Source organism: Branchiostoma lanceolatum, chromosome 3 (genome assembly GCF_035083965.1).
Source record: "Branchiostoma lanceolatum isolate klBraLanc5 chromosome 3, klBraLanc5.hap2, whole genome shotgun sequence".
Lineage (NCBI taxonomy): Eukaryota > Metazoa > Chordata > Leptocardii > Amphioxiformes > Branchiostomatidae > Branchiostoma > Branchiostoma lanceolatum.
Window position 1 is genome coordinate 23,418,177 of NC_089724.1, and position 21,171 is coordinate 23,439,347.

A 21,171-nucleotide genomic window follows, 5' to 3' on the forward strand; every position below is an offset into this window, starting at 1 on the left:
TTAATAAATATAAGATAGTAGTGTATTTGCTTTTATCCATTGTTTTTTTGTTATTCATAATTTTGATTAACGAGGAATAGTACACTTACTTCACCCCCTATATTTGAAAACAAGTGGTATAGCCATTATAGTGAATGGAGGCACGCGGCTGTAGTTTCCTGGCGTCCACCTGAGGATTGAGGATTCATAAACTTGCAGGTCGGTATTATCGCGTTTTCCACGTAGATTAGGTGCTTTGGGCCTCGTTGATATGGCATAGCTTTGATATATCATTATGGTACATGTATGACATACTAGGTGATTTAGCCGTGGCGACTCTTTAATCGGGTATATTTTGCTGTATGTCTAAAGACTCTTTTACATTACCCTCACAAGAGGGTAATGTAAAAGAGTCTTTAGACATACAGCAAAATATACCCGATTAAAGAGTCGCCACGGCTATAGGTGATTATGATTACCTGAGAGCTTTATAAAAATTGATTTATTTGTTTATTTATTTTATCTATTTATTCAAACTACGGATGATAAAAGAGATCCTTTGCGTAAACTTCAGCCAGTTTCTCCTACCTTTGATGTGACCTGAGCTTTGAATGAAACGTACACAGCTTTTCTTTATGCAAACTTTACTGTCATTTAGTAATAATGTTATCTCTTTTTTTCTTTTTTTCTCTCCACAGTACATTGTACAAGTAAGGTAACAGAACCAGTCATGTCTGGCAGAAGGTGCAGCTTCTGTGCTCGACCCTGTGAGGAACAACAGAAGGTGTGCGAGTTCTGCAGCAATGCGACCTTCCGGTTCAGGAGGCCACCAGCTGCAGCTGGCCAGAGCTCAGCCACCACCTACATGGTGATAGACTGGACACGGGACCAGCTGCTTCTTACAGACCTGAACCGCCAGAGGAAAGCAGAGGAGTTTACAGACATAACTCTCATCTGTACAGAAGGGAAGGCATTATCATGTCATAAAGTCGTGCTCGCTACCAATCCTTACTTCCAAAAGATGTTCTCCTCCGATATGAGGGAAAGCAAAGAGAACAAAGTCACATTTGACCACATTGAGGTTGACGTCATGGTGGAGCTTGTGTCGTTCCTGTATACCGGAGAGATGACTTTGACATTGAAGAATGCCAGTGGCCTCCTTGAGGCAGCGTGCATGCTGCAGTTTGAGCGTGTGCAGGAGATTTGCTGCGAGTATCTCGGCCACCACATCTGCATAACCAACTGTCTGGAGATGTGGGTTCTAGCAGACATGTTGGGGTGTGATAAACTAGCGAAGAAGGCAGAAGCCATATCAGTCCGCAGCTTTAGAAAACTATCTACAGGAGATGCTCTCCTGTCTCTCAGTGATGCGTACATGTGTCAGTACATGTCCTCCAGTCTTCTTCACGCCACACCCTCGGAGGCCGTGAACATGGTGGTGAGATGGTACACTCATGACAGGGACACGAGGAGAAATGCACTGCCTGAATTGCTCTCACAACTGGATCTCAAGACAACTGATAAACTTTCACGACAGCCTCCACAACAACAGCAGGACTGGCAAGAAAACATGGACACACAGATAGACCAGTTGGTGAACTTACATAGCCTTTCTGAGGAGGAGGTATCAGTTATCAAAGGAAGTCTGTCCCGGCAGAATTCACAGCTGGAAACTGAGCCAGACAGATCTACTAAAGAAGAGCCAGAGAGATTTACTGAAGAGGAATATGCAGTTCTTGCAGCAGGGGAGAAACAGACGCCGCCAGACAGCCGCTGGCATACAGAATTTGGGGGCTATTATAGTAGGGGCTTTGTAACCGACATCGGTTTATATGGTCCCAAGTTTGGAGTTGACCATCTGGACTCCTTTGCAGTTGATCTGCCTGATACAGGTAACAAGGAGCTCTTTTTCAGGTCGGTTTGTTTGTTTGTGTATGTGTTGGTGTGTGTGTCACCAGCACAACACGAGAAGTTGTGGATGGATCTTTATGGTATGTGGTATGTTTGTAGGTGTCAGTAAAACAAAGGTGAGACTGTTTGATTATGGACACCTTTCTCAGCTTTCCATGGTTTCAATCTCTTGTGTTTCCTTCCGGTATGTGTTTTGAACATGCTATGGGCATGCATATGGTTTTTAGATAGTTGATTGCTCATGAAATTTAGCCCAAAGTCCAGCTGCAATTGCTCACTTTCTCTCTGCTCTATTTTTCCTTTAAAGAGAAACTGTTAAAGTTCAGACATGAAAACAGACATCACAAATAAAGATTTGGATTTTTATACATGTGCAGTTTCAGCCTCCTACATTAACCGAAAATGTGTCAGGGAAAATCTTTTTTGAATCAATCAATCAATCAATCAATCAATCAATCAACCGCAGGCATCAGGTCAGATGCATGGCGGCTGCAGACATCTCCCTCCAGGATGTTCTGTTTTCGGCCAGAGCCCTCCAGTCGGTTCTACTGACTCCCAGAGTGTCCAGCACATTGAACACTTGGTCCTCCCATCTGCTCCTGGGACGGCCTCAAAAATATTGAAACGGCCACAAAAATATATTTGATTGCTTTTTTAACCTTCTCCCTGCTGCCTAACTCTGTAAACCGACTTGGGTGCCAAATAGCTACTTTAGAGAGCTAAAGTAAAGGCACAGATTACAATGTATGCTGAATGATTCAGTTATGTTGATTACTATTTATCGTTCCAGGTCTAACTGGTTGCAGCATTGCTGTCTGGGAAGACAAGTTGTTTCTGACAGGAGGTGATGGAAATATGGGTGTCCGTGCCATCCTCTGGTGCTTTAACCTCACCTCGCAGACATGGCAGTTCCAGGACCGGATGTGTGAACAGCGCTGCTACCATGGCTCTGCTGTCATCGCCAATGTCCTGTACATATTCGGTGGTCGGATGTCATCGTCTGGCAGGAGCACCGACGAGTTGGAGGCTTGGGACCTGGTGACCATGGAGCCCTTACGGAAACAGAAGCGAGCCCCGGAGAGCTTTTGTCTGGCTGCATCATGTGTTTGTGAGGGGAAGATCTACGTGTTTGGAGGGGATGGGTGTTGGAGAGAGGAGCCGCTGCCGTGGATCCAGTGTTACGACCCAAAGAACAACACGTGGACAAAGACGGAGTCTGTCCTGGTGGCCAACAAGGGGTCAGCTGCTGCAGCTCTAGGGGACAGGATATTAGTTGTGGGTGGTGAGTTGTGGTCTGGTGTGTTGGAGTATACACCACGCACGGCACAAATCAGCACCCTGGCAGGCCTGCACTATCCACGGGCTTACCACGGTGCCGCCGTCCTGAGTGGCAAGGTGTACGTGTTTGGTGGAAAGGACGTTGGGAACAACGAAGAGACCAAACTGTATAGCCTGCCCACTGAGAGGTACGATGCAGAGTCTGCAACTTGGACCTGGCTGGACGGCACACAAGATGACAACCTGAGGTGCTACTGGGAAAAGGTGTTTGGGTTTGGCTGTGCAGTCTTCCCAGCAATACAGTATTCCTTTGATTGAAGCTTCTAAACATGGCTCTCAGAAGTAAGCCTCTGTTTTGAAACAGTAACTCTTATCATACTTTAAATAGTTAGATTGGTTTAATAGTTAGATTATAATTTAATAGTTGATTTCTTTAATAGTTAGATCACCTTCTGGTAACATTTTTCCTGTTGACTTTTGCTGTAACCAGATTTGAATATTTCAGTAGAGGGACAGATGTAGATACTATAGATTTATGTTTTCTTATTACTCAGATAAACAGTAAAACAATGGAGACATGTACAAATTCTACTTTGTGTTAGTAACTTAGTACGTAGTCTGCTGGGGCTATGGGAACATTTCCCCATCCTCACATTGAAACTGTATCACTTTGTCCTAATGCACATATTTACTTTCAACCATGATACACACACTTTTGCTTTATTAAAAGTTATTATCACATAGGTAGATGGCGTCGTCCAATCAGAAGCCTCCATTGCCCACAATAAGTGGTCTGTTATCACGCCATAACACACCACTTATGACGTCATGTCAGAACACAACCGTTCCATTTTGTAGAGGGGGTATCTTTTTGATGAATCTTTTTCTTAACCTTGTTTAAAAAATCTTTATAACCGTTGCATTTTGTAGAGGGGGTATCTATTTGATGAATCTTTTTCTTAACCTTGTTTAAAAAATCTTTATTGTCTTAGAATTCCTAAAAATTTCCTTAGAATACATGAAAAAGGGAAAACAAATTTAAAATTCCCAAAAATGTTCCGCGTGTTCCATTTGCTGTTAGCCAAAGAAACAACGTTCTATCTAAGGTTCCGTGCGTTCCATTTCCTGCTGGCCAAAGAACCTGTGTTCTATTCAGGTTACCTGAGGTCATGTTGCAGGGAGATTCTTCAATGATAACATTTTCTGACTGACCTGAAACCGACCCTCCTATCCTGTGTGGTTGAAATAAATAAATTAGGCTACAGTTGTACATATTCTTCATCATCTTCTGTTAAAAAAGGACAAATGTGAATTCTCAAATGCATTCTTGATAGTATAAGGGATTTATGCGTCAAACAGAAATTGTCTACTCTTATATGCGTCAGTTTGGATAAGCTATATGATAATAACGTTAATGACCCGCCTCTTCCACGGTGTATATGGTGTCATAACGCCTGGCCAGGTGCTATAGCCACCTCATAAAACCACCTCGTTCGCCTCGCTCACTCGGTGGTTTTATTCGGTGGTTATAGCACCTGGCCAGGTGTTATGACACCATATACACCTTGGGGCGGGTCATTAACCCTTAATTATCACATAGGTAGATGGCGTCGACCAATCAGAAGCCTCCATTGCCCACAATAAGTGGTCTGTTATCACGCCATAACACACCACTTATTGACGTCATGTCAGAACACAACCGTTCCATTTTGTAGAGGGGGTATCTTTTTGATGAATCTTTTTCTTAACCTTGTTTAAAAAATCTTTATAACCGTTGCATTTTGTAGAGGGGGTATCTATTTGATGAATCTTTTTCTTAACCTTGTTTAAAAAATCTTTATTGTCTTAGAGTTCCTAAAAATTTCCTTAGAATACATGAAAAAGGGAAAACAAATTTAAAATTCCCAAAAATGTTCCGCGTGTTCCATTTGCTGTTGGCCAAAGAAACCACGTTCTATCTAAGGTTCCGCGCGTTCCATTTCCTGCTGGCCAAAGAACCTGTGTTCTTTTCAGGTTTATCTGAGGTCATGTTGCAGGGAGATTCTTCAATGATAACATTTTCTGACTGACCTGAAACCGACCCTCCTATCCTGTGTGGTTGAAATAAATAAATCAGGCAACAGTTGTACATATTCTTCATCATCTTCTGTTAATAAAGGACAAATGTGAATTCTGAAATGCATTCTTAATAGTATAAGGGATCTATGCGTCAAACAGAAATTGTCTACTCTTATATGCGTCAGTTTGGATAAGCTATATGATAATAACGTTAATGACCCGCCTCTTCCACGGTGTATATGGTGTCATAACGCCTGGCCAGGTGCTATAGCCACCTCATAAAACCACCTCGTTCGCCTCGCTCACTCGGTGGTTTTATTCGGTGGTTATAGCACCTGGCCAGGTGTTATGACACCATATACACCTTGGGGCGGGTCATTAACCCTTAATTATCACATAGGTAGATGGCGTCGACCAATCAGAAGCCTCCATTGCCCACAATAAGTGGTCTGTTATCACGCCATAACACACCACTTATTGACGTCATGTCAGAACACAACCGTTCCATTTTGTAGAGGGGGTATCTTTTTGATGAATCTTTTTCTTAACCTTGTTTAAAAAATCTTTATAACCGTTGCATTTTGTAGAGGGGGTATCTATTTGATGAATCTTTTTCTTAACCTTGTTTAAAAAATCTTTATTGTCTTAGAGTTCCTAAAAATTTCCTTAGAATACATGAAAAAGGGAAAACAAATTTAAAATTCCCAAAAATGTTCCGCGTGTTCCATTTGCTGTTGGCCAAAGAAACCACGTTCTATCTAAGGTTCCGCGCGTTCCATTTCCTGCTGGCCAAAGAACCTGTGTTCTTTTCAGGTTTATCTGAGGTCATGTTGCAGGGAGATTCTTCAATGATAACATTTTCTGACTGACCTGAAACCGACCCTCCTATCCTGTGTGGTTGAAATAAATAAATCAGGCAACAGTTGTACATATTCTTCATCATCTTCTGTTAATAAAGGACAAATGTGAATTCTGAAATGCATTCTTAATAGTATAAGGGATCTATGCGTCAAACAGAAATTGTCTACTCTTATATGCGTCAGTTTGGATAAGCTATATGATAATAACGTTAATGACCCGCCTCTTCCTCGGTGTATATGGTGTCATAACGCCTGGTCATGTGCTATAACCACCTCATAAAACGGTTTTATTCGGTGGTTATAGCACATGGCCAGGCGTTATGACACCATATACACCTCGGGGCGGGTCATTAACCCTTAATTCAATATCCCCTTATTGGTCATCCTGTAGTCTATCCTTGAATGTGTTTTACTGGTTAAACTATATGAAAATGGCAAGATGCAGAGGATTGTACTCAGGCTAGCTCATTGTGTAGTCCAGAATCTAATTTGAATAAGGTGTTGTCGGAGAAAATAACATTGAATAAGGCGTAGTTGAGGAAACAGCAATCGACAAACCTATGCTTTTAATCTTAGCTTTTATTTGCTTACAATGAAGACCTGCTGGTGGAGAAGGCTCACAGTATTATTCCTGTTCTTGCCAGCAGCTGGCAATAATCAAGCTGTACTACTTTTAACGACCAGGGGACAACAAAAAGTAGCTTTCTTACTTTAAACATCATTCAATAGGAAATTAATACAATGCGAAAAGATGACATTACAAAATCTAGATGGTTTTTCTGTAGCTTTTTTTGTTTTGGAAAGCAATGATTAAGTATATTACAGAATTATTTTCAAAAAAATTATTCGATCCAATACATAATAGTCTAATGCGGTCACTCAAGACAATAAACATTAGATACATTGCTTTTCCTTTTGATATTCACAATCTATCTCTGGAAATGAAAGTTGATACGAAAGAAGTTTTGTCTTTCATTGTAATCTATGTTAACAGCAACTTGCCTTATGACTGAGTCCTCTCTAACACACATGAAACACCTTATATCGCTGATGTCCTCGTTCAAGGTTCATATTGTACCCTACATCTGTGGTACTCAGTAATAGTTTCATTCTTTGCTCTGTCCTGGTATTTTTGTCCCAAAATTTCCAAACTTAAGCTAACAAAGTGGATACAAAAATAAGGATAACTTTGTCTTATCAGTTTCTTTATCCTGTTATCTAGTCTTGTACAGTTGAGATTCAATTTTCAATGGGAGTGACTGTTGGGAAGCAGACCAGGCTACAGAACCCTATGGTGATGTCTAGAACTCCTCTGTACAGACCTGTACCAGATTACAGATTCTGTGGTGATCTGCTGTACAGCTCAGCTGTACAAGCCTGGTTTCCAGGCTACAGAGTCTTAGCCTGGTATCTGAACCTATTATAGCTCTCGAGTCTCCTCTCTGCAACTAGCTATTTGCGTAGAGGAGACTGAGGAGCTATAATAGGTTTGGATACCAGGTAAAGAGAGTCTATGGTGATGTCTAGAACTCCTCCTGCATGCCTGAGGGTTGAGGCTGCAGTCCTCGCTCCCTCATGGCCTTGACCTTGGCCTTCTCCTCCTCCTGCTTGGCCAGCTGCTCTGTCCGCTGGGCTTCCAGAATCTCGTCGATAGAAACCTGCTGCAGCGGAAGTTTGTTCTCGTTGTCCAGATCCTGTGGAGGAACAGAACACATCAGGACAAACAACAGGGGAGGTAGCACAGTACATCTATTTCATTTTAATATATCCACCCAGAGTACATGTATTTCATTTCATCTTAATGTATCCACCCAGAGCACATCAGGACAAACAGTAGGGAAGGTAGCAAAGTACATACAGAACAAAGAACTGATGTTATGGTGTTCACTGCATTTCAAAAGCTTACTACTGGTACATACTATTCATATAATGAAAACCTATAGTAAAAAGGAGCGATAGCAAGTAAGCTGTTTCTTTAGAACTACTGTAGCAAGACAAAGTTTGGTCATCCCTGGTCAGACTTGTATTGATCAAATTACCAGGTATGTCAGGGTACAATCAAGTTTTGGACTTAAAAATTATGGAAAACAGGAACTCATGTGGAGAAAAAGTGAAGTTCTTCATCGTTAGTCAGGGCGAGCCACACAAAATGATGATGATGATGAAATACATGTAGCTAGGGCTCAATTTTCAATGTGTCCACCAGTACAATTTGCTGTATTTTACCCTAAATCAAAATGAAAGATTTTTATTCAATATTTCAAATAAAATTTTTGTGACCGGCAGCCATATCAACCTTAACCATTCCTACATGTACTTAAAGGTGCCACTACAGTACATGTACCTTGCATGTCAGAGTAAAGTAGCTTTGTCCACATATTCCATCAAGGCTGACAATGAAAAACTTACCTACCCAAGAGCCCTATCTAGAGACACTGTGACGGACCTGGGAGCAGCTATGGCAGATTGACAGGTGTGGAGCTCATGTACATGGACATACCCTGTCCCCCTGGGTCAACATATGATGATAATGATAAGAGTAGCCTGTATACTTACTATCTCGCCCAGTAAGACGACATTCTCTCCTCGCACCACAAAGATCCCCCGTGGAATGTCTCCATACTGTTTCCCAACATGGATGCGTTCTATTGTCTTATGGAGCACCAGATTGGCTGTGTTTAAAACAAGCAGAGGAGGGTTAACTACCTGCTTTACAAGGACTCAATCATTTTAAGTACTTAGCTATGTTTACTACTGTGTGTCAGTCTAGGGAGACTAGGACATTTAGTGCGCACAGAAAAATAGCTATGTTTAGTAACAAATAAGTCTGGTATCCAGCAAATTGGTCCACTTTCCTGCATTGGGCAGCAGACCAAGCTGTATACCGGCGGGGTTGTAAATTTAGTATCTATGTGGCCTCTGTCAGTTAATATTGCCCATGGGAAAACCCTAATTCACATCAGCCTTACACAGCATTGGCTATTGCTTAACAGTCCTATTCAAGAATGACAGTAACTTAATAATTAGAGCTGTGTACCTAAACAAATTTTAGGTACAGGTACAGGTACAGAGGTTTAGGTACAGGTCCGGACCTGTTCGGAAAAACTAAACTAAACTACTTAATTGTTCGGAAAATGCTAGATTTTCAATAAGGACAAAAGCATGTTTGAACTGGTAAAAACATAATATTTGATTGTGCTAGGTATTATTTAAAAAAAACACAGATGAAAATTTGACTCCAGCCTTGCAAATGTGTTTTCTGTGATTCTTAAAAATTCACCATATTTTTCAATATGGTAGTCTTAAAGCATCCAGCAGTACTATGGGAGCTGATGTTACATGTCTAGACAGGGGGTAGTTTAAGCCTTGGTAGCCTGGACTGGTAGACAGCCCAGCATTTTCCGTAAACCCAAACAGAGCAAATGGACAAAGAGATACAGTAGCACGCAGCATCCTTCATGTCCATGAAGGTTTACAATTTGTTTGAGGGAAACAAGTCTTTATGCTTACCAAACTGGTCTATACTGCGCAGAAAGCCGATGAGCGTTCGTCCATCCCTGAGAACAACCAACAGTTTCTCTGCAAAAAAAATATCACTTGTGAAATCAGTTCCTCATTAATGTGTCATTAATCATCTAATTCATCACATTGTCACAATTATGAGCAATTTTAGCTAAAACACAACCTCAGTCTATTGTTAATGACCACAATCTAAAGGCAGATTTGATTCATTTTGAGAACCACAGAGTTGGCATTTCATGTATCGAAACTTTATAGAAAGCCACTGAGGTAACTCTTATATAGAGTTGGGGGGGGGGCATCTCAACCCGCAGTTGCGTTTCCTCTCTATTCAAGGAGGTAACGCAACGTTACACTTACTGTCAATTTCCTCTATGAGACTGGCTGTCCCTGGCATGTAGTTCATCGTCATGGTAACTTATAATCTATACTTGTGCACACAGGCAAGAAATTATCTGCTCAACGCCTCAAATTTTATCCCTTGCCCTCGGCCATGCTTTTTGACCTTAAGGAATATACCATTCTATCAATAGGGGCTAAATCATTATTAACTTCATCTTAACAGCCAAATCGATGATATATATCTTTGAAAACGTTATTGTAAAATATAATATATAGTAATACTTTAGTATTGTTATTTGTTTAGGTGCTTACCTCTCCATAATACATTTCTAAAGATTTTGAATTTACATTTTGACCCCCTAAACTCAGTGCACTGTTCCAGATTGTTCCAGACATCTTCATCATGGCGAGTCTCCTGCGGTTCGGATTCCGACGAGGGGTGAGAAAGTCACAGGATTTCTCCTGTTTTATTGAGCTACATCAGGTCTGAAACTTACACCTGCATGAAATGTGTTCCCGGCGCGATACCGTGATGACGACGTTATAGACTGACAGGGTTGTTTCACGGGGTATAACGTACGTCACGGGATGGCCAGACACATTCGGTGGTCGCAGAGATCTATCAGCCGCAACGCGCAGACACATTCGACGCGCCGCGGAAAAATCAGCCGTCCGCGCGGACCTATCAGCCGCAACGCGCAGACAAATTCGACGCCGCGTGGACCTATCAGCCCTTCGCGAGGAAAACTCAGCCGTGGGACAGCGCCATCAGGTGTCTCACTACTGCCTTCAGAGAGCGATGGAAAGGCCGCGCCAAGGTAGGTCCTCCACAATTTCCTTCTCTAGCGTCATATAGAGACATCGACTGGTAATCTAACTAGGCCTATCAGGTGCCAGACTATTTTAGGGTCATCCGGAGCCAGAAATAATCGGCAGGTCTTCAAATTAAGTCGAGATATAGGGAGAACGGTTCTCAATCGGTGACAGACCACATCGAAGTTATCAAGGTAAACAGTGGCTAATGCCGTATTTTGGGCCATTAGAAGCAAAGACATCGGCGGTTTTGACGTCTTTTAGTGTGATTGGGTGTCCAGAACAACGTAACATACTCTGGAATTGACATAATATGCCAACAGAGCGAAAATATGTGATAGAAGTGATACCGCTATATAACGCCCCCCTCCCCCATCCTTCAGTACGAACCACCATGTGTAGAAGTACTAGAACGATGTTGACATATCTTATAGCAGTATTAAAGCCATAAGAAGCGACACAGTTGTGGTCATTTAAATGAAGATGCATAGTCATCAAAGTTTATCCAGACAAAGGCATTCATCTTTGGAATTTGCATTTCAGCCATGGAGTTTGATGAGTAGGACAGGTTTGTGCATGTGACCACAAATGTAAAACCACCTGTTCCACCCCACAGTCTAGCCTTCAGGAGGGAGATGTAGAACCACCTGACAAGCCATGCCTTGGGGAGGAACAGGGTACCTGGTCTTCAAGTAACAGCACCAGTGGATCCCATTCAAACACCAGCACCAGTGGATCCAGTGAGGGTTCAGTGTCTTCGGAAGAGTCCAACGAGTCCGATGACCTACCTGGTGTGGTTTTGCCAGCTGAAGATGTAGAAAAGCATGTCTCCTCCCCCACACGCAGGCCTACAGTGCAGTCTGTGTACACATGGCAAGTGCTAAGCGAACAGCGGTTCACTAGCTGAACACAAGCAAGCGTCGATGCCATGTGGCTGATAAAGGACCAGCAATTTAGTGTGGGCTGTGCAATAAAGACTTTATTTATGCTAGAGACTTTCAGGATCACTTAGTTGAATCATCTAAGGAGTGCTCAGTTTGTCAGAAAGAGTTCAAGTGAAGAAGCACATGATAGTGCACTCAGATTGGGATTTTTGTGACAAATGTGGAAAGTTCTTTAAGTCATAAAAAAAGAAGTCCTGAAACATCATCACAGAACCCATGACAATCCCAGAGTGAAGACGTTTGTCAGTGCTACAAGTGTGATTACAGGTTTCATAAAAAGGAAGAACTTATATGTAATCATGCAGTAATTCTGGTTCATATAATTATATTTGTTGTTTCACAAGAAGGTATACCTCGTGTATAATGCACCTGTACAGTGCCATATTTTCATCTGTAGTGTTGGGAAAATGACGGCGCCGAGCCTCGGTATTTGATTGGTTTTGACTTTGTTCTTCTTTTTTAAGAGTCAATATTTATAAACGATCAGAATACTTTAATTTGTAATCTATAGCAAGAAATTAAGCTACAGTGCAATATGATTACAACATAGTCATTTGCCAAGTGATGTATAACAAGATCAAGAACATGGTATTGCAATTCAGCAAATATATATTTTGTAAAGAACCAGAATAAACTTAGTTATACATACCTATATTTTGTGTGTCATTTTTGGATTAACATTTCAGGAAATACTGATGGTCAGTACAATGATGCAACGCTGAGATGGTCCATTACTTACATCTGTAAATATAACAACCTGACAAAGTATGGTCTTCATCTAATATCCTGCGCTATTTCAAATATACTGCATAGTACCAAAATTGATGAAGTTATTTGAATATTCCAGTTGTACATTGAATGATTTCCGTGGCTTAGTGCCTTTCGTATAAAGGGGGAGAAGCCCACAGTCCAGAAAAAGTGGCCTTGACGCTAGCTTGAGTAGGAGTTGACCAGGAGAGTTGTGTTTCTTTCTGCCCGGGACTTGCTACAGTGCTGTCACCAATGCCAATGTTATCTTCTGTTACCCATACATCGTCAACTTCGCGTGTTTGCTTTCCAGGTGCCCGTTGCTTTGTTTCTACACCTTTTCCGCGGATATAGTGTCATCCTGAGTCGATGAGTCATTTCTGAAAAAGGTCAGGGTTGATTACTTGCAGTGACACATTATACCTGGGTAATAGTAGTAACAATATAATAAACAATCTTGCGAGAAACGTATGAGATGTTCATTGAATCATCTAGATGAGGATAATCCCTTAAATTGACAGAAGGTATTCCTCGCATATCGCCAAAATCAATCGAGGCGACAAAAACACTATTGCCTGTTAATGCTTACTATACAACTACATGTATAAGATATGGGCCGTAACTTTACTAGAAAATGGGGAGGGGGGCGTTATATAGCGGTATCAATTCTATCACATATTTTCGCTCTGTGGGCATATTACATCAATGCCAGAGTATGTTACGTTGTTCTGGACACCCAATCACACTAAAAGACGTCAAAACCGCCGATGCCTTTGCTTCTAATGGCCCAAAATACGGCATTAGCCACTGTTTACCTTGATAACTTCGATGTGGTCTGTCACCGATTGAGAACCGTTCTCCCTATATCTCGACTTAATTTGAAGACCTGCCGATTATTTCTGGCTCCGGATGACCCTAAAATAGTCTGGCACCTGATAGGCCTAGTTAGATTACCAGTCGATGTCTCTATATGACGCTAGAGAAGGAAATTGTGGAGGACCTACCTTGGCGCGGCCTTTCCATCGCTCTCTGAAGGCAGTAGTGAGACACCTGATGGCGCTGTCCCACGGCTGAGTTTTCCTCACGAAGGGCTGATAGGTCCGCGCGGCGTCGAATTTGTCTGCGCGTTGCGGCTGATAGGTCCGCGCGGACGGCTGATTTTTCCGCGGCGCGTCGAATGTGTCTGCGCGTTGCGGCTGATAGATCTCTGCGACCACCGAATGTGTCTGGCCATCCCGTGACGTACGTTATACCCCGTGTGTTTTTGTGCAGGTTGGGGCGGTGAGTCGACTGGCAGCACAGGGGTCACACAAACATGCTTTCAGCTCAGGTGAGAGTCTTATTATCATAAAGCACATAATCTCTTAGATTCTCTTGTCACATCGTTCAGACCATTTATTGAACACATAAAGGAAACAACAAAGTGTAGCCAAATATATGAATATATAGATATATAAATACATGGAGGTCAAGGCTAGATCGAGAGCTGATGCTGAGTTTCTCACGTAACATCAGTTTAGACTACTGAAATCTCCAAACAGATGTTGGGAGGAATATCATAACGTTTTCTCTTGTTAGTCCTTTACTGTGGTGGGAGTGGCAGTCTTCAAGCAGACGTTTGCGGACAAAATTGTAACGTTTTTCTTGCTCCCATTTGGAAGGCTGTTTATATTCAAACAGAAATCCATCAATACATTTTATTTATACTGTCAGCCTCAGCCGTTCTTCTCAGAGGTCCAGTTTGGAGGGGAAGGCATCACGGGAACAATGATAATAGATGATTACAAAAATAAATAAACGAACACATAATATGATCATAATAACGTGTCCTATCACAGTCCGGATCATATCTTCATCCAATTCCAAACTACTGTATCCTGTCGTTGAATGTCATTACTGTCGGAGCACACTGAGCATCCTCAGGTGGAAATGAGGAGCTTAACTACAAAAATGGCACGATTTTGCCTTCTGACATCTGCTTGAAGATTGGGGGTCTGTCAGAGAAGCTGTGTAGTCAGAAAAAGTCCTCCTGACATCTGCTTGTAGATCACTATGTCCCAGCATTATCATTTCATGAGACCAGATCTGTACCTGTCTGAATCTGTATCCCCAAATGGACAGTCGTTTTTGCCCTGGGAGCACCCAACTATTATAGCAATCAAAGCTGTCAATGAGATATAAAGGTGTCAAATGGGCAAACACCAGTGCTTTTATCCTGTTAACTTGCTTTGCTGTGCTCTGTCCATGCACCAAGCTTGTGATGGTGTTGTTCTTGCATGTTGACAGGGAGAAATTTTATGTTAGCTAATGCTGGAAACTTAAACACCTGCTGTTTCTAACAAGATGCTGCTCTGGTTATCCGAAAACCTATTAGATCTTTATTAGCATAGAAAAATGAAACTAAAAGTTAAAACTTTTCTGGCACTCTTGCTGCTAAGTTGCAACAAGTTGAAATTTCTGTTGCACCCCCCACCCCCAGCATCTCAATATGTTGGCAATGGCTAATGAGGTGAATTTTTCTTTTCGTTTTGCAAATAACTTGAAGTAAGAAAGTCTGCATAACCATGTGTTTCACCTGCATGGCCTTCTGTTCCTTCTCCCTGGTGTGCAGCTTCCTGCTTACAGGCCCCTGCAGTTACCCAGCCTGCCCCAGACTTTAAAGGCACGGCAGTAGTAAACGGGGAGTTCAAAGATATCAGCCTCGTCGACTTCAAGGATGGATACCTGGTGCTGCTATTCTACCCTCTGGACTTGTAAGTGCCTGTAGTAGATAGTTAGAAACCTGGTCGTAGTGCCCAGAGGGAATCAAACCAGAATGGTATTAACCCGTGGGTGCTTAAGCCCCTGACACACAGCCGACAAACTCAACGCCATATTAGTTGATTGCCAGAAGGGTACCAAGTTTGAAAATTGCCAGAGACTCAATCATACTTTTCACTTGAAAATCCACCTCAACACATTGTACAGGGCCTGTGAACATTGGCCGATCTCTAAAAATCATGCAATGAACAAGAGAACACGGGTATTGCTGCCAAAAATTTCATATAGAGCTTGCAGACTCGTTGGCTGATTGATTTTTCTGCTGTGTGACAGGTGCATAAGTGTGTTTTTGCAGTGCTGATAAGCTGTGTTCTATGTGTGTGTGTGCGTCCAGTGCCACCTGTTCCTGTTGCTGCTGCTGTCACCTGCCGGGCACCTGCCTTCAAGGGTACAGCTGTAGTTGGGAATGGGTTCCAAGATATCGCTCTCCATGACTTCAAGGGAAAATATGTGGTCCTCTTATTCTATCCACTAGATTTGTAAGTGGATTGACTACAACTTTCGACATATTCCTTTTGGTGTTGATTTGTGCATTGTCCAGTGGTGGGGTGATTGTAAGTGCTCCTGCTTGTGTATTGTCTATCATTGAGTTTTTCTTCATGTTCCTACTGTGCTCTGTGAACCTTCTTTTGTTGTCAATATTTTAAGGTATTTTGAATGTCTTGCTATCTATATATACTGGATACTACTGTTACTACTATGCTACTAGGGGTGGATACCGGTTTGCTGGACCTGATTCGGACCTTTATAACATCCAAGAACCAAGTCCAAAAAACCTGAAAGCCAAAGCCTGAGTCCAAAAAAAACTGAACAAAGTACAAATATATTTTTCTATTTTGTTTGATAAAAAGTGTTTTGAGTGTCCCCTCTGACAAAAAAGGCATTTAGAATAAGTGCAACATTCAAATATCAAACACCGGTTTATCTTGAAAGTTTTCTCACCAAGAAACTTTTATAGTCGTGTATGTCAGTATTAATTCTCTATGCTTAATATTGGTCTAATAAAACAAAACATCAACTGGATAGGATCAGGTCCAGGTTCAGGTCCGGACCTGAAACTAAATCTCTGGACCTAAACTTGGACTTGGACCTTATTAAGCTGAACCGGTATCCACCCCTATATGCTACCATGGTGCTTGTAGGTGAATATTGCAGTTGTAGTGCTAGTTGGTATACCTGAATAGTTAGGAACTTGGATGGTAGTTGTAATAAATTTTTGCTACACTTGATACTACAGTGAAAACTGTTGGAATCACTGTTCTCTTCCCTCCCTGCCAGCACGTTTGTTTGTCCGACTGAGATCATTGCGTTCAGTGAGAAGGCCGAGGAGTTCCAGAAGCTGAAGGCAGAGGTGGTGGGGGTGTCCACAGACTCACACTTCAGCCATCTGGCATGGATCAACACACCTAGGAAGGTATACATACTTGTAATCCTTGGAGAAAGCTTGCTGCCCAATGTGCCACTAGGCACGGGAGGATCTAAGTCTAAGTAAAGTCCTTGTTATACGTAGCTATGCAGTCCAGTGGTTAGTCACCCTATATTATAGCTTGTAACCTCTGATTCTGAATCTAGAGTTTGGTCATCCTGACTGTTGTCGCTCTCTAGACATGCACACTACTCAAAGGATCACAGTCCGGAAAGTTAAGCCATGGTCCACTGTTCCTTGTGCTTGTCAAAAAGAGCCAGGGAAATTTCCCAGTGTAATGATCATGAACCTGTCGTCATTTCTTTGCTTTATTAACCTCATCTTAATTTTGCACTTCTACTCTTTGTTGCAGCAAGGAGGCTTGGGAGAGATGAAGATAGCACTGCTGTCTGACTTTAACAAGAAGATTGCGAGGGACTACGGAGTGCTGCTGGAGGATGCTGGGATTGCTCTCAGGTAAGATGACGAGCTCGGTTTGAAATGATGCAAGTTTGAAATGAAGGTTTGAAGAAGGATGACTAATCTGGAAGAATGTAGAATCACTACTTTTTTCTGTCAGAAGACGTCCTGTTATGTATAAAATCAGGAACACTGCAGCATGTTAGGACAGACTGATCGTAGGGATAGTGCAAAATAAAGAAATGCAACTGGTTTCTAGTAGTTTCATTTTGTGAAAGAAATGATGTATATATTTATTATACACACATACATGTTTTGTAATCCTGCTTCATACTGTATTTGCCAAATCTATATTATATCCTGAGGAAGACTTCCTGAAGAAGTCTGTGTAATGCAAACTCCCGCTGTCTCGGGCTTTTGTGGCCCCTGAAGCGCGATTCAATCAGGCTAAAGACTTGCCACGTGTTTTAGTCCACAGGGGAGAGTTCATTATTGATCCCCTCCCTCCTGTCCACAGGGGCTTGTTCATTATTGATCCCCGTGGGATCATCAGGCACATGAGTGTGAACGACCTGCCTGTGGGGCGCTCGGTGGATGAAACCATCCGACTCATCCAAGCCTTCCAGTTTGTGGAGAAGCACGGAGAGGTGTGTCCCGCTGGCTGGCAGCCGGGGGAAGACACGGTAAGAACTAACACTAACTGAATATTCATCATTCCTTAACAAAGAAGCACATACACACACGCATACTCACACACACTTACACACACATGTGCACACACACCCGTGACAAGGTTTGTCCCACAGGCTGGCAGCCAGGGGAAGACACGGTAGGAACTAACACTGAATATTCATGTTTATCATTCCTGAACAAAGAAACACATGCAAACACACACACATGCACACACACAGACACACGCACACATGCACACCATACGCACACACTCACACACACACACACACATACACACACACACACACACACACACACACTGTGAACTAGGATTATTTCATTTGTGCTGCCTTTCCTGCATACCAACTATAGTCCCATGATTTTTACACCATTCATTATCCTGCACTGAGCACAAATGATGCTACTACGTTTTAGCTTGTGAATCTTTTTTTGTGGATCTGTATGGTGATGATTTACGTGTCACAATGAATTACTGCAAACCACTAAAAAGGTCTCATTCTTCCTCACAGATCAAACCAGATCCAAAGGGATCGAAGAAGTATTTTGACAAGGCGAGCTAGATGTCAAGGGCGAGCAGTCACAGGATCACAGTCAGCAGGTAGAAAAGATGTCATCTGATCTCACTCACAAGCAATTAGTTCGTAAAGTTGTTGATGAAGGGACAGCACTTGAAAAAGATCTTAACTTGTCACTAACATTTTACATATACTGTTGCTAATCATTAACAAACCAGAGGAATATTACAATATGAACTGTATGTAAAAAGTAGGTTTTACCCAAAACAATGTACAAAGGGGTGGACTACTCTTAACTACCACTTCTGTGTTTGTGACTTTGTATCAAACCGGACTTCAAATTTGTGCTTCAATTATTGCATTATGCTTGCTTGAGTATGAGAGCCCTGGTTAAGTAACTAGGATTGCACTCAGGCTAGCATTATGCAGCCAGGTGTATTTGTATCTACGTATGTTGTGAGCCATTATCATGCAACCTAATGTAAAATTCATCTGAACACTTTTCTTGCCACATCATGGAACTAAGTTTGAATCTTTATGGCTGGGATTTGTGTGTTGTGTTTGCTAGTACAGAAAGCAATATACAATATCTAGTCAAACTCACGTGTGCTCTATTCTGTGTATTGATTTCTAAGTTTATACAGTATAAAACTATATGTAACTGTACTAGTGATCATCCCAAAATAAGGACCACCTGGTCATTGTGGCCCCTTTCTTGTGGCCCCCTAAAAAAAGCACACAAAAAAACAAAGTCTGAATTACAACTGGAGATATTTATTGATACACAAAACATTGACAATATTTTTCAGCACAAAACGGAACAACAGCTTTTCCTTTAAACTAACAGAACACAAACATTGCACCCTAAGTGAATATTTTCCACTACACAACAAAGTATTCAATAACCTTAGTAAGCTTATAGCTGTATTAACCATATTTCTTTACATAAAAACAATGTAGTATATCGTGGCACAGCCTATTGCACCCTAAGCTATCAGATAAACATTACACTTTGTCTCACGTATTATGTTTTATCGTATCTCAGCTCTCAGTGTGTTAAATCAAACAGGAACACATACACAGAACTGTGATAAATGTGTGTGATACTGTTTGTGTGACATGGCCTGACAGTTGCTGTGCTGTGTTGTGTTGTGAAGCCATGGTGTAGGTATCTTTCAAAATAACTGTTTTAGCCATTTCCACAAAGTCTTATTATCAAGTGATGTTCAAAGCAAGAAGCACTGACACTGTGTTGCACAAGAGCAAAATTCCATCAAGTTTCATTTTAACAGTTAAATGACATTGCATGTTGGCCTGTAGGTACAACAATCTATGATGCGTCAATGACTGAATGTATTTTTTTTACACTAAAGCTACCCAAATGGCACGGAATTGCTACAAGACAAGAATGTAATTAAATCTAATATGCAAAGCAGCATCAAATGCTTCATCTGAGCAAGAGGTCTTTAATGTAATTTGCAAGCATTTCAGCAAAGCAGTCTGGTCCACTGAAAAAAAAAAACATTTGTAGAACAAGCTCTCTTTGGCACTTGAGGACTGCGTACAATCTTTCAGATGATGTTTCGGATCTTCACTCAAAAACAAGAGTGTCTCATGGTTTTTGTTATTTCTGCTACATATTTGGCTGAAAAATGAGCAAAGCCAATTTGTTTTGAAACATTTTACAACACTACCATACAGTTATCTCAGGATTTTTTTTGCAATCATTTTGTTTGTCACCTCATTGACAGTTTTTTTCTTCTTCTAAATTTGAAAATTGTACTGTCGTGTTTTTTTCAAACCACAAATTTACAATGCATGATTGGCTCTGTGACCTCTAAATAACCACAGATATTTAAGTAACTGATGATACAAACAACGATGTACAAAATTCTAAATACAAAGTATGTAAAATCAGTATTACAACAACTCTGTATGAACTTTGTTGAAACATGATATGGTAAAGGCTGTACAAATGTTTCACACAATATGTACAGTCAGACAGTACACCATGCAGTAGATGACTCAGCTTTCAACTTTCTACTAAATTCAAAATCACGTCTTTACATAACAGACACATCAACATAAAGGTTATTGTGTAGTGTTCGTGCGGTTGATACTGTAAATTCATTTACTTTCGCAGTGGTTTTATTGCATGGTAGGAGGGAAAAGGAGATTTTCGCTGTTTTTTGGGGATGATTCTGTAGTAGACATACAGTAGTCATACAAGGGAGACATATTCATGGTGTCATGAATTTGCAGTGGAAAGGTCAACGCAAAAATTGCCAAAAAAACACCAAAAAAGTTGCCAGATTTACAGTACGTAGAGATGATCTAACCTGACTGGCTGTGCAATCATAGAACTACCCAACAACTTGAACTTCACGAACATTTCAAATGTATAAAATGTTAGACATGAAAACATGAATGAAGACAATATTTGCAAATTCTTGCAAGGGATCCAGATACAAATGACAAATGGCAAAAACAGATAATTTTCTGGCAGCAAATAACAGTATACAGTTGACCAAATATAGTTGTATTTTGTTGTTTGGAGTAAAGGATGATATTTCATGTCATAACTAAGGTAATAGTTCCAGATAAATGCTGAACATACTATGCCACCTGATATTTCTGCTTTAATTTTCATAGTTACAAAGAGGGTGTCCAGTGAGCAATATTTGGACTTTTGTTATAACAACACCTACTGAGGACTTAGCAAAATTTACAAACCATTTCTTTATCATGTCGATGAAGGTTAGACATCCAGGTAATACAATACGCCAATAACAGTTACTCAAGCAACTGGATATGATTTTAGAAACGGACAGACGTTTCAAGTAGCATCCACTACTTTTCATCAGTGA

The 21,171-nt window shown here is 41.2% G+C and overlaps 3 protein-coding genes across 4 annotated transcripts; 2 read left to right on the top strand and 1 right to left on the bottom strand.

Moving 5' to 3' along the window:
- The first annotated feature begins 67 nt into the window (after positions 1–67).
- LOC136431113 (kelch-like protein 38) lies at positions 68–3,903 on the top strand. The gene is made up of 3 exons (XM_066422353.1): positions 68–198; positions 678–1,871; positions 2,681–3,903. The coding sequence occupies exons 2-3, from the start codon at positions 710–712 to the stop codon at positions 3,484–3,486; spliced, it is 1,968 nt and encodes a 655-aa protein (XP_066278450.1). The 5' UTR covers positions 68–198; positions 678–709; the 3' UTR covers positions 3,487–3,903.
- Positions 3,904–6,647: 2,744 nt separating this feature from the next.
- LOC136431122 (U6 snRNA-associated Sm-like protein LSm1) lies at positions 6,648–10,129 on the bottom strand. The gene is made up of 4 exons (XM_066422373.1): positions 9,966–10,129; positions 9,597–9,665; positions 8,643–8,758; positions 6,648–7,780 (listed from the first exon to the last, which is right to left on the bottom strand). The coding sequence occupies exons 1-4, from the start codon at positions 10,015–10,017 to the stop codon at positions 7,610–7,612; spliced, it is 408 nt and encodes a 135-aa protein (XP_066278470.1). The 5' UTR covers positions 10,018–10,129; the 3' UTR covers positions 6,648–7,609.
- A 133-nt stretch (positions 10,130–10,262) lies between these two features.
- Positions 10,263–18,907, top strand: LOC136431125 (peroxiredoxin-like). 2 transcript variants are annotated; one of them, XM_066422375.1, is made up of 7 exons: positions 10,263–10,386; positions 13,724–13,781; positions 15,606–15,750; positions 16,550–16,685; positions 17,050–17,153; positions 17,614–17,779; positions 18,299–18,907. In XM_066422375.1, the coding sequence occupies exons 1-7, from the start codon at positions 10,351–10,353 to the stop codon at positions 18,347–18,349; spliced, it is 696 nt and encodes a 231-aa protein (XP_066278472.1). In that variant the 5' UTR covers positions 10,263–10,350; the 3' UTR covers positions 18,350–18,907. The 2 variants fall into 2 exon arrangements, with proteins under 2 accessions (XP_066278472.1, XP_066278473.1); XM_066422376.1 differs by lacking the exon at positions 15,606–15,750 and adding an exon at positions 15,063–15,204 and having other exon boundaries at positions 10,264–10,386.
- The last annotated feature ends 2,264 nt before the right edge of the window (positions 18,908–21,171 follow it).

Coding starts and splice junctions, on each gene's coding strand:
- LOC136431113 (XM_066422353.1), top strand. CDS start 710: ATGTCTGGCAGAAGGTGCAGCTTCTGTGCTCGACCCTGTGAGGAACAA. Junction 1,872..2,680: donor AGTTGATCTGCCTGATACAG/GTAACAAGGAGC, acceptor TTATCGTTCCAG/GTCTAACTGGTTGCAGCATT.
- LOC136431122 (XM_066422373.1), bottom strand. CDS start 10,017: ATGACGATGAACTACATGCCAGGGACAGCCAGTCTCATAGAGGAAATT. Junction 8,759..9,596: donor GCGCAGTATAGACCAGTTTG/GTAAGCATAAAG, acceptor TTTTAAACACAG/CCAATCTGGTGCTCCATAAG. Junction 7,781..8,642: donor TCGTCTTACTGGGCGAGATA/GTAAGTATACAG, acceptor GTTCCTCCACAG/GATCTGGACAACGAGAACAA.
- LOC136431125 (XM_066422375.1), top strand. CDS start 10,351: ATGGCGAGTCTCCTGCGGTTCGGATTCCGACGAGGG. Junction 10,387..13,723: donor GGTTCGGATTCCGACGAGGG/GTGAGAAAGTCA, acceptor GTTTTTGTGCAG/GTTGGGGCGGTGAGTCGACT. Junction 13,782..15,605: donor CAAACATGCTTTCAGCTCAG/GTGAGAGTCTTA, acceptor GTGTGCGTCCAG/TGCCACCTGTTCCTGTTGCT.